Source organism: Mixophyes fleayi, chromosome 10, assembly GCF_038048845.1.
Source record: "Mixophyes fleayi isolate aMixFle1 chromosome 10, aMixFle1.hap1, whole genome shotgun sequence".
NCBI lineage: Eukaryota > Metazoa > Chordata > Amphibia > Anura > Limnodynastidae > Mixophyes > Mixophyes fleayi.
This window is the reverse complement of record NC_134411.1, coordinates 75973172-75996766: the sequence shown is the minus strand read 5'-3', so window position 1 is coordinate 75996766 and position 23595 is coordinate 75973172. Positions and strand designations below refer to the sequence as shown.

Sequence of the window (23595 nt, the reverse complement as noted above, 5' to 3'; positions counted from 1 at the left end):
TCACTAACGGTACAGCTGCATACAATGTAAATATCCAGTGATGTACTGCTTCATTTAAAATGCATATTTGTAAATGGTAGATCACATGACATCAGACTGCTAGGAGTCGGCATAGTATAGAAGCATAAGGCTATTATTCCCACTCTAAACATGCCCTCTGCAATGTGATAAGTCGACTCTGAGCTTTGTAGTAGGGTTTCACTAGCAATGTCCCTGCAGCATAATTGCAGAAATATATTCAACAACTGAAGCTTTTATCTTTATAGCAGTTTACATCAACTCTAGACACCTTACAGGCACAGGTATATTGTTAATATGTCAAGAGTTTGTCAACTTATTCTAATTGGTAATATAATTACACTGGTCAATAGCAAATCCTGACATGACTCATGCTGAATCTTTCAGTACTAGACAAAAGGATTTGTGCTTCCTGTCCTGCTTCCCTCAGGCTACGTAATCTGTCTCTCTCTAGTAATATAGTTTAAATGTTCTAGTCATATAAACAGACCATTTAAATAAATACCAAAGTTTTTTTTGTCATTTTGTACCTTGTATGCTGCAAGATCTGGAAAAACTCCAGCTGTATGAGTATAGCCATTGTCTTTGGTCTAAAATATGAGTTTACTGGGGGTTCTACACCCTACCAGATCAACAAGAGACATATGAAAGGTCAGGTATACTGTTGATGGTTTTAGTTACTTATGTGTCTTAACACCCCACACCTGCAAGATATCACACTGTCACCATTTAAATCCCCTCTAATTCAATCACTGTGACAGTGAATTCGCTTTAGGTGGGGTTAGCAGATGACCTTTTTAAATGAGAGGAATCTTTCTTTCTCATCTTCTAGATAAGAAAGAAGATTCCTCTCATGTAAAAGGGTCCTCTGTTCTCCTTCATTCTAGAATTCCACCAATTATCTGCTCTCCTTCATTATAGAGTTCCATCAATTATTTGTTCTGCTCCATTCTAGAGTTCCACCAATTATCTGCTCTCCTCCATTCTAGAGTTCCACCAATTCTCTGATCTCCTCCATTCCAGAGTTCCATCAATTATCTGCTCTCTTCCATTCTAGAGTTCCACCAATTACCTGATCTACTCCATTCTAGAGTTCCACCAATTATCTGCTCTCCTACATTCTATTGTTCCACCAATTCTCTGCTCTTTTTCATTCAATAGTTCCACCAATAATCTGATCTCCTCCATTCTAAAATTCCATCAATTATCTAGTCTCCTCCATTCTAGAGTTCTACCAATTATCTACTCTCCTCCATTCTAGAGTTCTACCAATTATCTGCTCTCCTCCATTCTAAAATTCCACCAATTATCTACTCTCCTCCATTCTAGAGTTCTACCAACTCTAATCTGAAGGTATTGCTGCTTAATGAATTTTGCAGTGGCTGTCTTATTAGATGGGTAGGTGTCATGACGTGACTAATGAGGACATATGAAAGACAAGCCTAGCTCTATAAAATAAAGCAATTTACATATATAAAACAAAAAATTAATAATGCTTCTCCTTTCATCCTTTTAATAGGACATACTCCAATGAGCATGTTCAAAAAAGTATCTGAATATGTTTAAATAAGATGAATTGACCGTCACACTCACCTGTAAATGGACATAGTCATAATCTTCCATCCAGCCACTCTCATTGTTTTCATACTGCCCATCAGGTGATTCTTCTGCTATGAATTTAGGAGGAGATGGCAGAGGCCTTGATTGTATACTAGCCTTTTCTGTGTGACCTGTTTGACCAACAGACAAATTATTGTTGTTATTAGCCAAGTGATTGCTATTGTCCTGTCCAGACTGGGAATCCCCCAACGAAAGCGACTGCTTGGTCCTTTTAAAAAGTAAAGAGGCATTTCCATGTAGAAAGGAAGACAACTGTTTGGTGTCATCTGGTATCCCCCTCGAATACATCACAAAGCGGTCAAGGTCATCTGAAGAGCCCTGTTTGTTCATTACCAATACATTCAAGGCCCAGTTACAGCTGTCCAATGCCTGACTATGCTTAAGCAGTTGTTGGTAAACATCCTCCATCTTCTGTAGTTGTTTGCTTAACTTGGCATGAAGAGTGCGGTCAGATGCTTGTGCCGAATTTACTACCGCTCCTTTGGCAAATTCCAGCAATTCCTTAACTGTGCTTTTCACTCCTTCAACTGCAGCCTGGATACTCTGCACATTGGCTTCCATCTGTTCTGGACTTCTCCATGTGCTACTGATGAAGGACATTAGGTAGGAGATGGAGCTATTGACTCCATGTTGTAGTTTAACCAACAGCTCCATTGCTGCCTCTAAATCAAGATTCAACTCCTTCCCTGCCGGTTTTGGTGGGATGACTACCGATTCTTTCACAGGGATAGTGTCAAGCGAAGAGGTTGAAATGTTGCTCCTGGTGCTACCAGTGCTCGAAGCAGACAACCTCTTGAAGTTGCCCGACAATTCATCACCAGCTTTGACCTCCCTATCTACCTGGGGAGGGACATCATAGATGTAATCTGCTTCAGTCTCCAGTGATGGTTTTCCTCCATGGAACTCTCTTGGAACATCATAAACATCATGGAAATTCTGTCCTGCAGGCTTTCTTAAGCTGGGAGGGACATCGTATATTTCTTGGGAAAATGGAGAGTCACTGCCCTTAACGGCAGCAGGAGGAATATCGTAGATATCTTCCGGGATGTATGGCTCCGGATCATGGATGTGAGTGGGGGCCTGCATCTTCTGATTTGAGAAAGCAGGTGGAAAATCATAGGTTTCTTCTCTCAGAGGACCATCTGGCACATCTTTAGATACAGAAGGTGGGATATCGTAAATCTGCAGGAACAAAGGGACAGTGTCATGATTGCAGATAATACTACAAGTCACTGTTATCTGGTAATCATTGAAATCTTAATATTTTTTCTTACTCCGACAAGAGATTGACTCTTTTCATATAATTTACAACTACAGGGGGTTGATTTATGAGACCTTCTAAAAAAAAGTGGAGGTGTTGCTCATAGCAATCAATCAGAATCTAGCTATCATTTATCCTGCACATTCTAGAAAATGATAGCTAGAATCTGACTGGTTGCTATGGGTAACACCTCCGCTTTTCCATTTAGGAAGGTTTGATAACTGTTCCTAATGAACACTGAACTGACACTGGAATAACTATTAAATTATAACTGATAAGAACATAACATCCAATTATATAAAAGATAATGTACCCCAGGTGTACATACTTAACATTTTAATAATTGTGTGACCACATTAAAGCACGAAGATGACAATAGTAAATGACAAAAAAATATGCATGTAGAGCTAATAAATAAAAATAACAAATAACTAATAAACAATATACAAGTAAGTACTCAAACAGTGTTACGCCTTAATACTAAACGCAATATAAAATGAAAAGGTTAGCGTAGATGGTCTGCAAAATACCACTCTATTAAAAAATCCACGGTGTCTGGAGGTTAAGGAGGGGAGTTCTATCCTCCAATCATATACAACCTTTACTAACACACTGTCCTGATGAAACAGACAGAGCTCTGCATAAGCTGATGAAGTTGATCACACAAGATCCACAGTGAGCGCCATCACGTTGGATTGGTAGCTAAACCCTCCATAAATATGAATCTCCTTCTTAAGCTGGGTAACACACTACACGGTTTTCGTCCAATAATCGGCTCAATCAGCCGACATACGACCGCTCGTTCAAAAGTTGGGTCAGTGTGTGCAGTGACACGATGGTTGAAAGTCTGCCCAAATGGACGATTGTTGCCTCATTTGGTTGGTCGTACCGTTTAATATTTTCGTTCCAATCTCATTTCCGCTGTGTAGTGTGTATAAACTTCTGACCGATCCACAACAGTGAATATGAAATTACAGTCATTGCTCACGACAACATGGCTGTAAAAAGTCGCTAAAGGGACGTCCGCTCTTCCCTTTATCGTCCTAAACAAGGCTAGTGTGTATGCAGTCCATGGACCGAGCGATCGGACCATCGATCGCATGTAAAATCGATCGGCATAAAAAGTTGGTTAAAATTTCTGTAGTGTGTACCCAGCTTTCGTTCTATGGTCAGATATATTTTAGGGAGGATGAAGAACCCCAAAGTGGCCTATAAACTGGGAAGTTGTTGCCTTTAATACATGAATGTTCCTAATGAATACTGACATGATGATGTTATTGCTGTTAGATTATAATCAATTACATCCCTAATCTCCAAGTTTTACAATTTCATTAACGGAGATGTAAATGTAGACAAATGTGCAATCCAGGGACATCAATTAATGTAATTACTATAGTCTCTGTGTTTTGTTGGTGCCACAAACATGTAAAGGGAACCGTAATCTGACCCGGGTTCAGAAATAGTCTCAGTCTATTGAGCCCTTGAGTGAAATATGTGTTGTCCTCTGCCTGTGTATACAATGTGAGGATTAAACACTGCAGACAATCAGTCTCGGAGGTCCAGTGCATGAAAGCAATGAATAATAACAGTGCATTTACCTAATGAAATCAGAAAACAAACGATATTACTTGAGGAATGACGCACTGAAGTGATAAATCTACTGTATGTCATCCTATGAATATAAATATACTAGCAGGTAGAAGACTCTGTGTTGGCAATGATTAGTGTAGTTGTATTAAGATAAAAAAGTGCACTTTCACTAATTAGCGGTTATTATTACACAGAGATTACACATTTAGGGGCATAATAAAAAAAATATATAGTGCAAGGCAAGAACAAACTAGGGGGTATAATTACTATGAACCGGCAGTTTTATTAAAGACAAAATCCCATGGGCTTTGTCTTTAATAAAAGTGGCGTTTTAAAAAATGCCTTCAAAGCGCTGGGAATTGGCGGTTCATAGTAATTATACCCCCTAGTTTGTTCTTGCCTTGCACTATATATATTTTTTTATTAACTAGACTTTTTTATTTAGAAAAGGCTTTTCTTAGGTCAGAATGTAAGAACACTTTAAAGGGTAGATTTAGCAAACCTTCTAAAAAGGAAATCTGGTGGTGTTGCCCATACAACTAATCAGATTACAGCTATCATTTGCCTAGTACAGTCTAGAAAATTATAGCGAAAGTCTAGTTGGTTGCTATAGGCAACATCTCCACTTTTAAGGTTTCATAAATCTAAATGGGTTGGGTAACTGTCGACGCTGTTTTATTTACATTTTGTCTTGGTGCACTACAAGTCCCAGTGGGCCCTGGGTGCCAGTGCATGCTAGCACTTGTGGTTTCCCAGGCAGCCATGGGTATGCTAGTTCTTGTAGTACTGCTAATGGCAGCCCATGCTTGCTGAGACCTGTAGTGCACCAGGGCCAAAATGTTGTTTTCACAAAACTATATTTTTCATTACCCCACACCCACCGCCCAGGGGTGTGGGAAGAGCCCTAGTGCTTTCAACATGGGGCTGGGTAACCCGTTTTTTTTTTTTTATGCAGTCCCCATCCCCCTAGGGAAGCCAACTCCGTGCTGACCAGCCTGGTGTTGGTTGTTATTATGGCAGGAGGGACCCCACGCTGCGCATTCTCCTGCTATAGTGCCACCAGCCCCGGCTGGCAAAGCCTAGTGCTTATACGAGTAAAACCGGGGCCGTCACCCTTTTTTTTTATTTTATTTATGTACTTGATGTTTTTACTGTTTTTTGTTTTTTTTACTGTATTATGTCGGCGGTGCATAACCATTTGAATGTCGACATTGTGACTGTCAACTTTACAAACGGTCGACAGTCACAATGTTGACATTTTAACAACATAGACACACTGAACCTGTCGGCATTTATGACTGTCAACGGATTGACTACATCCCATCTACACCTATGAAGCGGGCAATGCGCTCGTAGCCGGTCATGATGTGGATAAATACAACTCAGGCTGAATGCAGCATACATGTCATTTAAAAGAAGGAACATTGATCCCTGTGAGAAATATACATGACATTTATAGAATAACTGAATGGGTCATGATGACTGGGGTAGCCTCTTGTGGTCATGATCCATCCACATTCACTATGACAGCTGTGTGTAGTTCTACTTTGTTATCAATGATTGCTGCTACAAATTATATGTATGCTGCATTCACCATGTCGCTGAGGAGACTAATAGTGAATAATAATAATAAGCACTATATGTATGTAGCCCAATGGTGAAAATATATGCCTTGAATTACTTGAACAAGGGCCGTATGGATATTGTCCTGAAAATTTCTGATTTCACTCAAATAGTAACATTAGCTATAATAAAAATAAAATAATTTCCCTCTATATAGCGTTATTTATTCTTGTACCTTCAATTAACAAATCAGTTTCCTAGGACGGGGGAGTTAGAGCTTTAATGCTGAGGCCCACCATTGAGATTCTGTGGCTGTCTTTCCAGTGTCCTATGTAACAAAAATATACTGACAGACTGCAGATTGGTGGATTCAAACAGGTGCTTTGCCACAACAAGCCTAAATGACATGCTATGCTTGATCATTTCAGCTCTTTGCCCAATATCAGAACTTACATTAGACAGTGAAGGGGCATTTATAAAATACTTTTTTTTTACCAAATTAACTCATTCACAAGTATGGAACTCATTAGTACAGAATACTGTCCATTTTTGCACCTAGGTACTGGAAATTTCCTGAAATAAGGCACGATATCAACATCACTTGGTCAACATATATGACAATTTTTGCTCTTTAATTAACCACTCTGAAACTCCCTATAATGCATATTCTCCCTGGAATCACTGAATAAGTATCAATAAAAAATTATTACTATTATGAGGGGGTCATAAACAGGTGCTTGGTAGATATATTATTTTGGTTGTAGAATCACTTTAAAAAGTACTTAAAGACACCTTAGGAAATTATATTTAAAAGTCTGTGAACTACATAGATAAATAATATAATTGAATTAATAGATGTGTTTAAGCTTCCCTAAATCTGACCTGCTGCATGTTCTAGTCTTAAAGAAAGCCGGTGATGCATAGAAGGGCGATGCTTCTTCATCTTCCATCATTCTGGGACAGTTCTCAAGTCAGAGCTTTTGTGCTTTATTTCCTGCGCAACCTGAATACTCTAAACGAAGTACAAATCAGTGGATACACACAGGGCATATGCCAGTGGAACCACAGCAAGCCTATATAACATATTATGCTTTATCATTTCACCTTTTTGCCAAAAATAAGAACTTTAGACAGGGAGGAGGCATGTATATGGCACCATACCAATAAAACAAGATGCTCTGGAAATTTTCATTTCCTGCACTTCACTGAGAGAGAGGGTCAAAAATAAACAGGTGCTTATCCCACAGACATGGTGTAGAACAGACGCAAGGTACCGTTCAGTGGACATTTATAAGGAATGCCAGTACAGCGTTTTATTTGTCTATTTGCTTTGCGCTAATCTGTTTTGCACAGTATTTCAGTTTTTTATAAATGTACCCCAGTGTCTTGGAAGTTGGGGGGCAGATATAGCTATGATAGACATGGGAGGTAACAACCATACTTAAACAATGTGTTAGATAACACACAAACCTTCTGGAGGAAAGTCAGGGTAAGACGGAACAAAGCATGTTACCGTCATCCTTCACTGAAGGAAATTCCAAATTTAGGGTATTGTAAATATGGTAAGTATTTGCTGACGGCAAAACTGAAAAATAGACAGTAACATGCCAGAGTAATGACAAGCTAGACGGAGGATAGACAAGATATGTACTCCAAATACGGCTTCTTGCTCTAATGAAATAAACAGCACAGTCCAAGCACCACAAATGTTACACAACGTGGTAATAAAGTCTAATTTCTTTCATGGGGTCTACACTGATGGCTGCCAGGCGGTGTTAGTGAATCACCAGTGGATACAGTTTTATATCCTCTAGGCTGCAGACAGGGTTGGACTTCCACTTACCATTAAGTGAGACTGCAGCTGGTCCTGTAGGGGTTTTTCCACACTGGGAGGAATGTCATAAATCTCTTGGGTTTGTTCTCTGCCGACAGGACCTTTTATCGCCATTGGAGGAATGTCATACACCTGTGTGAGCCCAGAATTAAGTTAAATTCAATAAATCCAAACCACAACATTAACCCCAGACTTGAAAATCCCAAGAGAGGACGTTTAGTGCACTAGATTATCCCTGTAACAGCATTAATGTAAAAGACTACTAAACCAAGAATAGACAACTTGTGGTCATGTGTTACCAATGGAATTCTAGGTATTCCCTTGGGGACATTTTTTTATTCAGTTGTGAAGTGACGCTTAATTATTTTAATTGACTGACTAGCATAGAATAATAAGCGGGAGGTTACAAAGCACGTCAGGCTCTCATTGTAACATTAAAGTATACAGAGTTCTAACATCCTACCACCAACCTCTGGGCTGTAGTTGTTCACTAAACATCTGGTGGGAACATCATAGATCTCCTGTTGTCCTGCAGGAAGGAGGTGTCTGGGAATATCATACTCATCCTGCTGCTCTGCCTTGGGTGAATCATATACATAGACTTGCCCTTTCCGAGTGGGGAGAACAACCTGTGCAAAACAGAAAGGATATATAATTTTATGACGTTCTATGCGATATGTGCATAGCTTACATCACAAAAAAACAAATACAGATTTAGGTGTCTAAATAATGCTTATGTTATAATGAACTTCCAACAGCAGCCACTAGATGGAGACAAATTACAATGCAGCATCTTAGCGTAGAACTAGACTTAAAAAATGAATACACTTATATTAAGACTCCATATACAATTCTAATAATATGTGAAAGTGCTAAATGGGTGTTCTATACAGAAATAAATCAGTCTTGCAGTCTCAGTCTATGCTGGAAGGTACACAAAGCATTCTGCTGCATAGACAGCATACACTTATTAAAGTAAGTGATTAAGGATGTGATTAAAGGGGAATAAGGGCAAAATAATACAGCTGATGGTGCAGTTCACCATCCTCATAGACATTATATATATATATATATTTATATATATATATATATATATATATATATATATATATATATATATATATATATATATATATATATATATATATATATAGTTGTATTTTAGATAAACCTAACTTTAAAGATTGATCCATTAACAATTGATGAGGAGTAAGAAGTCGCTCATCGCATAATAATCCAGACAGACATACATTGATCTTGTTTTCAAAAGACTATGCTCAGTTTCTGATTTACTTAACACTCCTCCACCCTTCTGGGATCATCACCTTATCAGCTGCAAGCTCTCCCCCAGCTCTTTAAACTTTCTACTGTCAAACTCTACAAAGCCTCCTCATACTCGCAAAAACTCTATTAATTTTTAACAGTTCTCCACCTCTCTCCAACACCTTCTCTCCCCAATTTCTACATTCTCCTCTCCTGCTATGGCAGTACCACATTTTCACCAAACCCTGGCATCAGCTCTTGATCAAGTGGCTCCTGGATCTCTTCATACTCCCTGTCAACTTCGATATCAGCCGTGGCACTCTAAAGTAACAAGAAATCTTCAAAATCTTTCTCTCAAAAGGAAAACGTCACTAGCGTAAGTCTTGTACCTCTAATGATTTCTTCACATTTACTGCCATCTACAAATCCTATCAAAATGCTCTGGACACTGCTAAACAAACATACTTCCAATCTCTCATCTCTGCTCAGGCTTTCAACCCCAATCCCCTTTTTAACACATTTTAATCTCTTCTCAACCGTCCCAGCCCAAACCCTCCAACTACTATCAGTGTCCAAGATCTTGCTTCCTACTTTAAGGACAAGACTGATAAGATCCGAAATTGTATCATCTTCTTCCACAAACAACCAGCTCAATTTCTTCCCAGCACCATCTGACACCTTCTCTGCATTTGATCCCACAAATGAAGATGATGTTTCTACTCTCTTCTTCTCTCCCTACTCTACCTCCCGTCCTCTTGATCTCACAATTCAGTAAATCCATGTCTTATTTGCTCATCCCACCCTTAACCAAAATCTGTAATCTCTCCCTCCTTGCTGCCATTTTTTCGTCATTATACAAGAGTGCAGTGATTACTCGTAGTCTGAAAAAACAAAATTCTGACCCAAACTCTCTCAAATTACCGTCCCATCCCTCAGCTCCCATGCCCTCCAAGCTTTTAGAGAGAATTGCCTACACTTGCCTCACGCGCTTTCTTTCCTAACACAACCTATTGGATCCTCTTCAGTCAGGCTTTCATTCACAACACTCCACAGAGACTGCGCTGACCAAGGTTGTCAATGATCTGATCACAGTTAAATGTAAAGGCCATTACTCTCTTCTAATTCTCCTGGATCTCTCTGCTGCATTGGACACTGTTGACCACTCTCTTCTCATACAAACGCTACAATCTCTATCCTGTCTTGAAGACACTGTCCTATCCTGGTTCTCATCCTACCGATCTAATTGCTATTTCAGTGTTAGTTTCTCTGGATCCATCTTTGCTCTGCTTCTGTTATCAGTTGGAGTACTACAAGGCCCAGTCCATGGTTCCTTGCTCTTTTCTATCTATACTACTTCTCTTGGATAACTAATAAGCTCCTTGGGAAATCAGTGTCATCTCTAAGCAGATGATACACAAATTTATCTATCCTCTCCGGATCTCTCGAAATTTTTGTTGTCTTGCGTCACTGACTGTCTTTCTGCCATTTCATCTTGGATGTCCTCTCGCCAACTCAAACTCAATCTTTCAAAAACAGAATTAATAATATTCCCACCCACCAACAGAAGTTACCTACCTGACATGTCTAATTTTGTTGACAATTTGACCATAAACCCACCCGGCAAGCTCGCTGCCTAGGTGTGATCCTTGACTACGAACTATCCACATTGACTCTATATCTAAATCATGTTACATACGTCTAAAAAACATTTCCTGAATACAAACATATCTCACACACAAGGTGCTATATCAATAAATGTTGAAGATGATGGAGACCCAAGTTCAAATCCCATCGTCATCTCCTTGTGACACTGGATAGGTTACTTTCTTTCACTTTGTCCCAAAAAAACAGATTGCAAGTTTGATTGGTCAGGAAAACAATGCCTAACAAATTCTGCTTGTGCCAATTGGGTAAAATTAAATGCAAAAAATCAATGTATAAAAAAAAATAATTGGGAAATAATGACCAATTGAGGGATGGTACTGATCTGAATCGTAATCCAATGCAGGTTTGTCTCCTCTGTTCCTCTTTATTTTCTATTGTCAATATGACGTCCCTGTAAATCCACCATGCAGGATTACGTCATTCTGGCTCAGAGCGAGGAATGCCTTTATTTCAGCCATAAGCTTATTATAGAAGATGTTACGAGTGGTCAAATTACCTTAACAAGGCAGTGAAATGGACACTGGCTTTCTAGCAATTCTACACAAAGCTCTTCCATCCTGTTATTGTTAAGGCATCATAAAATATTTATACTGTGAGCAGAAAAAGGGCCGAGGGCGGGCGAAAAAAGATCAACTGCAGTTTTACAGAGAAGAGGGTTTGTACATGTTAGGAATGTGCGTCGCTCTGTTCCCCTCATTATCAGAGGAATCCTGTGAATCAGTTTATAAGGTGGACATTTCTATTATACAACTGTCTTTATGAGGTTACCTCAACAATGCAAAGTGCAATGCTAAATAGCCTGAGACTCATACCAGGGGCCCTGGGGTTACCATAGCAAACACGTCTAATTACACTGAAAGCCATAGGCAGTGCAGTATGCAATGCATTCATCCACACCAGAGGTTACACAAACCAAATCATATGGGAAAACACAGTGACTAGCGTTTCTATGTCTGTAAAAAGATCCTGAATTAGAACAATGCATATCTACTCCAATCTTATGTAATGTTATTATATTCAGCGGTTTACGAGGAAATTTAGAAGTGTTGGTTTGGGAAATGTAAGTGAATGGAATTTGATAGTGTTACAATGAGTTTTAGTTTTCATAATTGGATGCTGAAGATGAATAGATCCATCCTGCAGCGTAACTTTGCTGGGCTGCACATGTGTTACAACATAGATGTGTTGTATAAAAAAATAAAAAAAATTATTGGGATTCCTCCCCCAGGACTAGAGGTTTCACAGCGGGGGCAATTGAACTCACCGTCGCCAATTATCCCTAATTTCCAGGGACAAGCCCTTGTTTGGAAGATTTTGCCTTGGAAATATTAGTTAATGTTTCAGTGTTGACCTCTGCCGTCCCCGGAAACAGGTCTACAGTCTCTAACGTTAAATTAGTTCTGATTTTTAACTTAGCTGGGCAACCAAATTACTTATGCAAAGGCACAGTGAAATACCAAAAAATAAGAATAATATAACACCAAAAATAAGAATAATATAACACGGTATATAAATAGAGTATAGTATATACATTACACTTGGGTCTCTACACTGCACTAGAGCAGTGTTTCTTGCACCTGGTTCTCAGGACCCCTAACAGTGCATGTTTTCCATATCTCCCTGTTTTAGCACAGGTGTATTCATTACTGACTGACACATTGTAACAGATCCACAGGTGGTGTAATTATGTCCCTTATCACCTGGAAAACCTGCACTGTTAGGAGTCCTGTGGTCTGGGTTTGAGAAACACTGCTCTAGAGGACACAGCCGTCTTTACCATTAGTGCCACATGGCATCTGTATGCCATTACTAATTTTAGCTAATAGTACTGAGCATCGGAAGATACCAGCATTAACAGATATTAAATTAGGACTATGATTTTACAGAGCAGGAAGTTGTCATGTTACTGTTGGGAGTTAACTCTAATGATATATAAAGGTATAGTGATTGGAAACATCAATAAAATGCAATTACAGCACTCTGAAACAGTGCTAAAATGTAATTATATTTTACCTAAGTGGGACTTGTTCATACATTATAGCTACCAATTTACTCTTATGTTTTGAGGCTATGTACACATTATTGTCTTGCCAAGTAACCTCTTCCTATAGTCCCCAAATGCTCCTGTATTACGGACCATCACAGGAGGTGACATGGATATAGTAAAAGAAAGGAATCTTATACACAATACCTCTTTTCTGATCATTAAATTCATTGTATGTATATTATTAAACAATGTACTTTGTTCTTTTAGGCATTTTACACTATGTTTGATTTTAAGCTGCGTCATCATGAGAACAAAGAACATTTGCAGTCACTTGGTATAGAGTTTTGATTGCCCATGTACTAAAAAGCCAATCTGTATATTTAAAGTACACCAGTCACTTACAGGCAGTCCATCACTTTTATAGGCAAACCGAGTGGGGGGAAGGGGGGAGTTCCTAGTGCCTGGAAACACCCCTCCAAGCCTGGTATAATTGAGGTGGCTGGACCCTGCCCCCGCTTCACAGGGCTCTGCTTGAAAAGGGAGAGCTGCATGCACCTAACAGTAGTGCACACAGCATTGCACATGTATATTATGGGGATAGGAAGAGTTGGAGAGCAACCAAGCACTGTCTGAAATTATAGCCACTCCCCCATACATGCTGGTCACGTCCACTGGTGGCGTGGTGTGGAAACCCCCCTCTACAGATCCTGCGTTTGCCCCTGACTTTACTAGACTAGTACTTCACGCCACAGCGATGTCACTAGTTCCTAGTGAACTGACGGGTCATATCTTCAACAATATTGATTTAGCACACAAAATGTTTGTGGGTCAGCAATGAGTACACTTCAATATGACTGGCCGGGAGAAACTAAATAGCTTTAAAAGAGTGGCGTCACAGGTCATGTGACACACTCTCTGGCTCACATCCAATCACATGTCACTTCATTTGACTGGACTGCCCTAGTGTTTGAAGATAATTCAGTGGCCGGACCCCTTTAAATACATTGGACACACATATCCAGGCATATGTTCCTATAGGTAACAACAAACAGGAAGCATTTCCTGTATGTCACTTCCTGTAAAGCGTGGAGAATGGCGGCAGCAGTAAAATGCTTGTGTGACATAACTAAAGCACAAGCAGATGCATTTGTGTTTACATTTCAACTATACACAAACGAGTAACATGAACAAAGCACACATCCTACAATACAAACCCACCAACATAGCAACCAGCTTATGAGTCTTCCTGCATGCAACCACCAAATGGGTGTAGACTCTTTGTCCTTTCTTCATTTATATTTCCAACATGACTCAAAAAAGCATTTGTACCTCAAAATCCAACCCTCTACCCCCGCCATAATAAATATGCTTATGCTCATTCTCAACCTGTTGTGCAGGGCTTCAGTGAAAAGCCCTGCTGGAGCAAATTTGTTACCCCACAGCAACAAAGGGCCCCCCATCGGATGGAGGGCCAAGCATACGATTGTATACTAGGCTGACTAGGTTGGGTGCATGATTTTCTTCTAGGCTTTACACCAGAAAAGAGGTGGTGGGGATATTGACAACTATATTGCAAAAGACCTCTGACATTGTCTGCAATGTCCACAACAACTGTCATTATACAACAGGAGGTGATGTATATCTACTGTGCTAGGGGGGGATCTTTAAATAAAATGTGTGTGAGGGGTGTTATTTACTTACATGCTGTATCTACATCCTAATAAATTGATAGGCTGAATTGCCAGGCATAACTAGTTCACCCAACAAAATGGCCGCTTCCACTGTGTGTAGGAAACAAGAAAACTGTTGACTGTGGTAGTTGGGTCCAAAGACCTATCCTTGAAAGGCAAAACTACTTCCAAGGTTCTTGGTGGCTAAAGCTAGGTACACACTACACGGTTTTCGTCCAATAATCGGCTCAAACAGCCGACATACGACCGCTCGTTCAAAAGTCGGGTCAGTGTGTGCAGTGACACGATGGTCGAAAGTCTGCCCAAATGGACGATTGTCGCCTCATTTGGTTGGTCGTACCGTTTAATATTATCGTTCCAATCTCGTTTCCGTTGTGTAGTGTGTATAAACACCGACCGATGTGTACGAAATTGCAATCATTGCTCACGACAACATGGCTGTAAAAAGTCGCTAAAGGGACGTCCGCTATTCCCTTTATCTTCTAAAACAAGGCTAGTGTGTATGCAGTCCATGGACCGAGCGATCGGACCATCGATCTCATGTAAAATCGCTTGGCATAAAAAGTTTGTGGAAATTTCTGTAGTGTGTACCTAGCTTTAGTGGTTAGCACTTCTGCTTTACAGCGCTGGGGTCATGAGTTCAATTCCTGTCCATGACCTTATCTGTGTGGAGTTTGTAAGTTCTCCCAGTGTGTGCGTGGGTTTCCTCCGGGTGCTCTGGTTTCCTCCCACACTCCAAAAACATACTGGTAGGTTAATTGGCTGCTATCAAGATTGACCCTAGTCTGTCATCCTTTCTGTGTGTGTGTGTGTGTGTATGTTAGGGAGTTTAGACTGTAAGCTCCAATGGGGCAGGGATTGATTTGAATAAGTTCTCTGTACATCGCTGCGGAACCAGTGGCGCTATATAAATACTAATTAGTCTTGTCTGTTAGGAAACTAGTTACTTGTACAAATCCAAAATATTATCACAGGACTATGGAGATCTATTTTGGACAGTGACCCACAGATTACGAACCTCTGGACACTTCTTTGTTCCAATATCCAGAATTTGAACTATGCTTTTAAAAGCAAGAAGAGGAAGGAGTGGCTTTTCCTTTGCTCCATATAACCCTGTCAGTACTACAGTTACAAAGGTTAAGAGGGAGGTGGCTGTGTTGTGTGCACAAGCTGCAGTCTCAGGAAATCAGCGGTACTGCCTTATAACGCATTGTCTCTGCAGAGCAAACTCTGGCATTTTCCACTGTGTGTGTATACGGAGGGTGTACTTCATTAATGCCACTCACCTGCCAGTATAGGATTTTCCTAGTTACTACGGATCAGAACCCTGCAGATGTATCCATCTAGTGATCCCAAAACCTGACCTCTTAGTTGCCCTTAGTAAGGAAGGCTTGTCCTGTCTTTAGCTGTTCCACATGGCAGCTCACCTCTCCAGTGAGACACAGGACAACAACACATTGTTTAAGGAGCATGAAAAGGGGTTAAGCTGTGTACTTAGAAAGGAGCTTGTGGTTTGAGATCTGCCTGCACAAGCTGAGCTTGACGTTTAATGCTGTGCTGGCAATTGACGTTCCAAAAATACAGTCTCAGGGCAAAGACCCAGCATACCTCAAGAGAGAGGCCGCCTGGAAAATTCCTGACGCAAGATCCTGTATCTGAGTCCCAATTGCTGGCTTGCTGTGTCTCAGCTGGCAAAGTGGGTTTCTAAAAGCTCTCAAGCTATTAAATCCATTGTGAATAAGATGTCTGTCTTACAGGAGGTCCTGGGGAACTATGCGGGGACGTTAATCCTGAAGGACAAAAATGTATACAATCCTACTGATAACACAGCTATAGTACTATTATTGATGGCTCATAATTGTATACTTGTACTTCTAAGTCACAAAAGTATTTCACTGCTGGTGTAGTTAGCTGCGTCAGTCATAGGATGGATACAACTAGAACCTGTCATACTATAGTGTATTAGCTGCTCTTCAGTGTGCACAGTGAACACTTTTACCATAGAGTTCAATTATCAACACATTGACAGTAGAGATGCTCACTTACCCACGTGAACTGGTTTTGGATCTGGATTAGCTTTGTGTTTTGGTTTTGGTTTTTTTAGGAAAAAAACTAAAATATGCTAAAATCACGTATTTTTGCTCTTTTTTGGTTCCTACACTATTATTAACCTCAATAACACTAATTTCAAGTCATTTGCAGTCAATTTTGACCACCTCACAGGTCACATTATTATTATTTTCATACACTGGACAAATACTGCAGCGACCTGGCTGGATGGTAAGCGACAGAAAATGACACAAGCACATAGCAGTTCCTAGCACATCTAGAAAACATTGGCACACAGAAGTGGCAGAAAAGAAAAATTGTGCAAGATAGAACTGTCCTTGGGACTGCCCTCCCTCCCACCCACTGTTATGTTGGATCTTAAAAAAGGAATCCAAAAATCGCAAGATCCGAGATACGACAACGTTTTGCCTTGTTTTCGATTCCGAGGTCACTCAAAAGTACCGAGCCAGCTCGGCTCTTGGATCTCCTAAGTTCGGGTGTGTTCGGTTCTCGAGGAACTGAGCCTGAACATCTCTAACTGTACACCATGTGGATTTGCACAGCTTATTATACTAGAGACAAAATATAATTGTTTTGCCTAATTTGTATGAGCTCTTACAGTCAATCATATTTACTAAACTGCGGGTTTGAAAAAGTGGAGATGTTGCCTATAGCAGCCAATCAGATTCTAGTTATCATTTATTTAGTACATTCTGCAAAATGACAGCTAAAATCTGATTGGTTGCTATAGGCAACATCTCAACTTTTTCAAACTCGCAGTTTAGTAAATATATCCCATGGAGTGCCATTAAAGTTACCAGCAGATCCACAGGTAAGTACCACCAAGAAAAGGCAGGCCCTTCTGCATGCTGACACAAGGGAAACATTGAAAATCTGCATTGACAATTTAGCATAAAGTGCTCACCGTGTATGCCCCCCTCACCTTCACAACACCTTACAACTTAACCAATTATCTAAAATAAACACAGGGAGTCATGTATAAGTTTGCAAAAAATGGAGGACATATTTTATTAATTATGCTACTTTTTAACTAACCTATGGTGGCGGAGAAAGGGCCCTGCGGGACAGCTCCCAAGCTGATATAACCAGATAACGTGGGAACTGGCGAAACCGCCGTATATCCACTAACACAGGGATCTCATCCAAAAACTATCATGCGCCGAATTGGCGTCAGAGTGTACTGTACCCCTTCTAAACTCACGCTGCCCTCCCTCACCGACCTGGACAGGGGACCCTCCTCACCGAATGACCAAGGAGTTATTGGTGCCTCTAAGGGGACAGTGACCTGCGGCCAACAAACATTAGCGACCACTAATCAGCCGCTGAACGCAGTGCCTTCCTACCGCGAAATGTTTAACATAAACTACCGTGACTAAGGAGTGGGTGGGTGGGATCTCATGCTGAAAAGTGAAGAAAACCAGGAAATGCAGTCACCTATAACAAACCGGGACCCTCCCACAAGAGCTACCATTGGTCGGGCCCGCCCTGAGGTTAACCCTTAAATGTTAGTGTTCGTTCTGTTACAAACCCTGTCGCCCTTTAAGTGCATTCGACCTAAAAAGCCTCAAGCTGCTACCCATCCTGACTTCAATGTTATTCTATAGTTAAGAGTATAATTCATGTATTCTACAAACATAAATTTTGACTCAGGGGCTTTCATTGTTAATAGCAGGTCAGTCAACCTCCCACAGTTACAGTTCCTATTACTGTTTAGCCACTATCAAAATGCTTTAAATGGAGTTTTCTTTTTGCAGGAAACAATAGCAAATATGTATCTTCTGAAAATGTTCAGAATTCCTCTATTGGCTGGGGTAATATTCACAAACACCATGGGCCCCATTTACAGTTTGGAACAAAGCAAAAAAAAAGTGCAAATTTGCTCCTGGGCACACACCATGTTGCAAGTGCTCTTATATTATGGTTTTGGTTTCCATGCAGGGACCATACTGGCTGCTTCTGCATGTACAGATATTTTTTTTTGGGGGGGGGGGGGTGCGCTCTACTCCAAGGGTTGCAAGAGCTGTACTAACCAAAGGTATCCCTTCCTCCATATAACAATTTAATGATCCAGGTTATGCGCTCATTGATCAGTCAATGAGCGCATAACCTTGATCATTAAATTGCTTCTGCATGTAGCACACAAATATTGGACAGCTTTATTTTTACACTGTAAGGCTAGAACATGCCCATTCATAACATAAAACCTATTTTCACATTTTAAATCCCCCTCTCCCCCCCTGCAGTGCGACATGGTTTTGCCAAAGTGCAAATTTGCTCCTTTTTTTGTTTTGCTCTTAACTCTAAATGATGCCCTATATGAGCAAAGGCCGTGAATATTCAATAGAAATTATATAATATGCAGTACGGAAAATAATCTATATACACACCGCAATCTCATACAAATAAAACTGCTCACATTATTCCAGGTAAATCATCAATTTTAAAAGCTTGTGACAGAATACTATCATCATAATGGTGTTAAAATGAAGAACACTTGGCACAGATAGAGTTAGGGCATGTGGAATTAGTGTTCCATAATACTTTTCTGTCACGTCTGTAGTCTACAGGTAATATAACACAGTCTATATATAATATACTAGTAAACAAGACCAGGGGGTAAATGTATCAAGCTGAGAGTTTTCCGGCGGGTTTGAAAAACCTATCAGATTCTAGCTATCATTTATTTAGTACATTCTACAAAATGAAAGCTAGAATCTGATTGGTTGCTATAGGCAACATCTCCACTTTCTCCCAACCCGCCGGAAAACTCTCAGCTTGATACATTTACCCCCAGATGACATTCACTATAGAGTTTGCAGCACTGTAATGGAAGGCTGTCGTACAAATACGGAAGCGTGAGCCTTGGGTTATATTACAGAGTATGAGACAGGTGTATATCCATGAGTGAAACCGAGACTGGCACATAATGAAAGACATATAATGAATGTGAGAGAGTGCCAAGCGTAATAAAGGGGTAGACTGATGAATAAGATTAGGGAGATGGGCGGTCATGTCAAATATACGACAACTCCAAGTTCGAATACACCATTATATACCAATATTTAAAAATTAGGACTATACCCAGAAGTGTATTCATTTTCATTGCACGTTTCCTGAATATATGCACATGACTGAGACATTTCTGTAGACACTGTTAATTACTATTTACTTGCCCCTCTGTTCCTAGAATCTCTCAACTCTTCAGTACGTTGTAGTCTAAGGAGCAGATTCATTTCAGTTTATACAGTAAAAATGAATGCTTACTTTTGCTCGCACCTCTATGAGGCGTGTGCAAACTGTGTTACTTTCAATAAAAAGAAAATCACTGCAGCCGTTCCGGGACACTACACAGCGATTTTTTTAGTAATTGACTACCCCTTAGAATATCCCACAGTCTGGTTTGTGATCACAAAATAACATACTTTACAAATGGATTAAATGAATGAAAAACACTGTAAATTAATTTTTAAATATTACCTACCATTTAAAGAAAAAATCCCAGATGCATAAGGGGAACTAGTGAGCTGTGGGTCCCGATGCAGGGAAGTGGGGAGGAGAAACCCGCAGCCCACAACTCGCCAGTACCCCGTGCCCAGGTACACCACAGGTAGTTCCGCCACTGCCTAGTTAGGATATGTTGGTTTTTGATGCTAACCCCCCCTCCCCAACAAAAAAAAAAAAGCAACACACTCCTGCTTCTGACCAACTGATTGACATATTACATGGACTATGCTGATAAAGTAATGGAGGGCTATAACTTTTACAGTGACAAAGAGAACACATATTGCCACTCCAAACCAAACACTCACCACTTAGCACTCTGTAAATTGTCCAGGGCCGACGTTTGATTCAACATTTAATGTCAACGGAGGAGAGTGCCTCAGGGTTAAAAAATAACATTTGTAAGCCATTCTTTGCATACAATGTTATAGATATTAATCTCAATTGTAGTAAACTTAGTTTTTTATAAGAACAATTTACAGTCTAAAGCTGGGTACACACTACAGGTTTTTCACCAGATTATCAGGCCAATCACATTATAAACGACCGTTCAGCCCGATATGATATCAGTGTGTACGCTCCAACGATGAACGGTTATCGTTCCAAAGCACATCGTATCTTTCATTTGGTTTTATAAACGGACTAAAAATCTTGTTCAACGATGAAACAATGTGGTTCCAATTCTGCGATGTGTGTGCCCTCATGACCAGCAGTATAGGCAGATCTCCATAGAGTTGATATCTCATTGGGAAAAAAATTCTGTAGTGTGTACCAAGCATAAGGGAGAAATTCAATTCAGCTTGATTTGTCTGCGGAACGGTCCACGGAGAGATATTCCGCCAATGGTGAAGATGAAATCTCGGCTCATTTTTCCTCGCACCCCATAGAGGATGTGATGTCAGAATTCAGAATTGGATGGCCCAGTTGGTGGTCATTTTTTTTGATCAGATTGTTCTATAGTGCACAATCATCCTATATTAATGGCGTGGAACAGAAAGTCAGATTCTGCCATCATCATCATCATTCACCATCATTTATCATCACCATCCACTCTTAAATGCGTTAAATGTCGCACTATTTGATTTACTAAATCAATCCACCTGTATGTATAAGATATAGGGCCGTAACTAGAGCGGTGTGGGCACAAGGTCCTGGGGCGACGCAACACCTGCCCACCCGCACGTTACATCCCGTCCTGTGGCATGCACCACAGGACTGTACTGGCCATTCACAGTGAGCCAGTGTAACGAGGAAGACGCTAGCTCCCTACTTACCTCAGTGTCCTGACCATAAGCAAACAGAGGGGGTTTCCTAGTGCCTGGAAACACCCCTCCAAGCCTGTATAATTGAGGTGGCTGGACCCTGACCCCACTTCACATGGCTCTGCTTGAAAAGGGAGAGCTGCGTGCACCTAACAGTAGTGCACACAGCATTGCCCATGTATATTATGAGGATAGGAAGAGTTGGAGAGCAGCCAAGCACTGTCTAAAATTATAGCCACGCCCCCATGCATGCTTGTCACGCCCACTGGCGGCGTGGTGTGGAAACCCCCCTCTACAAATCCTGCGTTTGCCCCTGATGACGTACAAAAATGATGCCAGGATACTGCATACTTGCCAACATTTAAAAAAAAATTCCCGGGAGCTGCTAGTAGGAGGTAGGCGTGTAGGGGGCGGGGCCCTGCAAATCGCGTCATTTTACAGTGGGGGCGGGGGCGGTGAATCACGGCGTTTGTACCGTATTCTGCACACTTCTGGGCAGATCAGGGAGATTGCCACACTCTCTCGGGAGTCCGGGAGACTCAAGCAAAATGTGGGAGTCTCCCGGACGTTCCAGGAGAGTTGGCAAGTATGGGATACTGTTGTACATAGAAGACTAGAGGAGACAGCAAAGAGGAAAGAATGAGGAGCAAGAAGACACAGGAAGAAGAAACTGAGAGAGGAAGAGAAGCTTAAGAGCAGTAAGTATATACTACAGGGGCTGGTGAGAGCAGGAGGGAGGTTTGGAGAGAAGGGGGGTTTGAAGCGAGTAGGGGGTCTGGAGAGATTGGGGAGGGGCTCTGGAGAGACTAGAGGGAGATTCAGGGGGCTGAAAGTTGGAGAGAAAGGGGAATTTTATTTGGAGTAAATAAATATTTGATACATACTACTCGCTGTGTTTGCGTGGGTTTCCTCCGGGTGCTCCGGTTTCCTCCCACACTCCAAAAATATATTGGTAGGTTAATTGGCTGCTATAAAAAAATTGACCCTAGTCTCTCCCTGTCTGTCTGTCTCCCTCTCTGTCTGTCTGTGTGTGGCTATATTAGGAAATTTAGACTGTAAGCTCCAATGGGGCAGGGACTGATGTGAATGAGTTCTCTGTACAGCACTGTGGAATTAGTGGCGCTATATAAATAAATGATGATGCTGATGGTGATGATTATGATACTACCCTAAAACCTAAGTAATATAAAAAATAAATCAGTAAAATATTCACGAGTAGACAATATACATTGGGAGGGGGGTGCCAGTGTTTTGTTTTTCCCAGTGTACTAAAAAGTCTAGTTACAGCGCTGATAAGATATGTGCAACTCTAAATATGGACGAGCCGTGACCATAAATTTTGCATCTAGACACATCTTTACGTCAGGCAAATGCACCACGTGCAATTCAAAAGGTCCAAAATTGGCATGACATCTCTGCATGTATGGCCTTCACCCAACCCCCAGTGATCAGACACAATTATACAAATCCAATATAATATTTTTCTAAACAAGGCAAGAAGAATAGCATCATCCGATGGCTGCAGCCAATGTCTGTCTGCGGTTCAGCTGCTGAATGACCTGACTATCACCTTTGACCCTATGTGGCTACACTGGAGACAAATCCACATTTCACCAAGCTTTATTATGAATGTGTGTGGCCAGTTTTAAATCCATATATTGCAAATACATTTAGCTATGAACAATATATGTATATCAGGTTAGCTGCTCTAGGGGATGACGTTTCTGCTTCGGCCAGTCATTGATCCTGGATCACATTTGCAGTCTGAACTGTTTACTTTGTGTTGGGCAAACAATGGGGGATATGGGAGGCGACACCAAGCATTGAATCCTGACTGACAAAGAAGAGGGGTCTCCTACAAACAAAGGGAGAGGAAATAACTGTGACACTCACATCTGTGACTGGGACTCTACATCTGTCCACACAAAGGTCAGTCCTAGCAGAACCAACCCCCAATGCATACTAACACTACATTAGAAAGAAATATAGATACAGCATGAAGGAGTATGTCTAAGGAGATAATATAGAGGGGTCAAGAGAAACACTGACCCTAGAGAGCTTACAATCTAATGACATACTAGAAACCCAATACTCATAGTCATGTATATACATGTACCTCGCTCTGGGCCTCATTTAGAGTCGAGAGTAAATCCTTGGCAAAGCCATCCTGAACCGCAGGATGGGGGGGGGGGGGACACTTAAAAATGCGCAGACAGTTTTAGAGTTGGGAGGGGGGCATCTTGTAGCTGAACTGTAAATCACAGTGTAGA

At 40.8% G+C, this 23595-nt stretch overlaps 1 protein-coding gene across 2 annotated transcripts in view; it reads right to left on the bottom strand.

The window, feature by feature from the left end:
- The window catches only part of BCAR1 (BCAR1 scaffold protein, Cas family member), a 108225-nt gene that overhangs the window by 18566 nt on the left and 66064 nt on the right, over positions 1 to 23595 (bottom strand). For both annotated transcript variants that reach the window (XM_075188884.1, XM_075188885.1), the window contains 3 exons: positions 8357 to 8515; positions 7896 to 8018; positions 1612 to 2820 (listed from right to left, as the gene is read on the bottom strand). In XM_075188884.1, the coding sequence (XP_075044985.1) occupies positions 1612 to 2820; positions 7896 to 8018; positions 8357 to 8515 (1491 nt within the window). The remainder of the gene's footprint in view (positions 1 to 1611; positions 2821 to 7895; positions 8019 to 8356; positions 8516 to 23595) is intronic.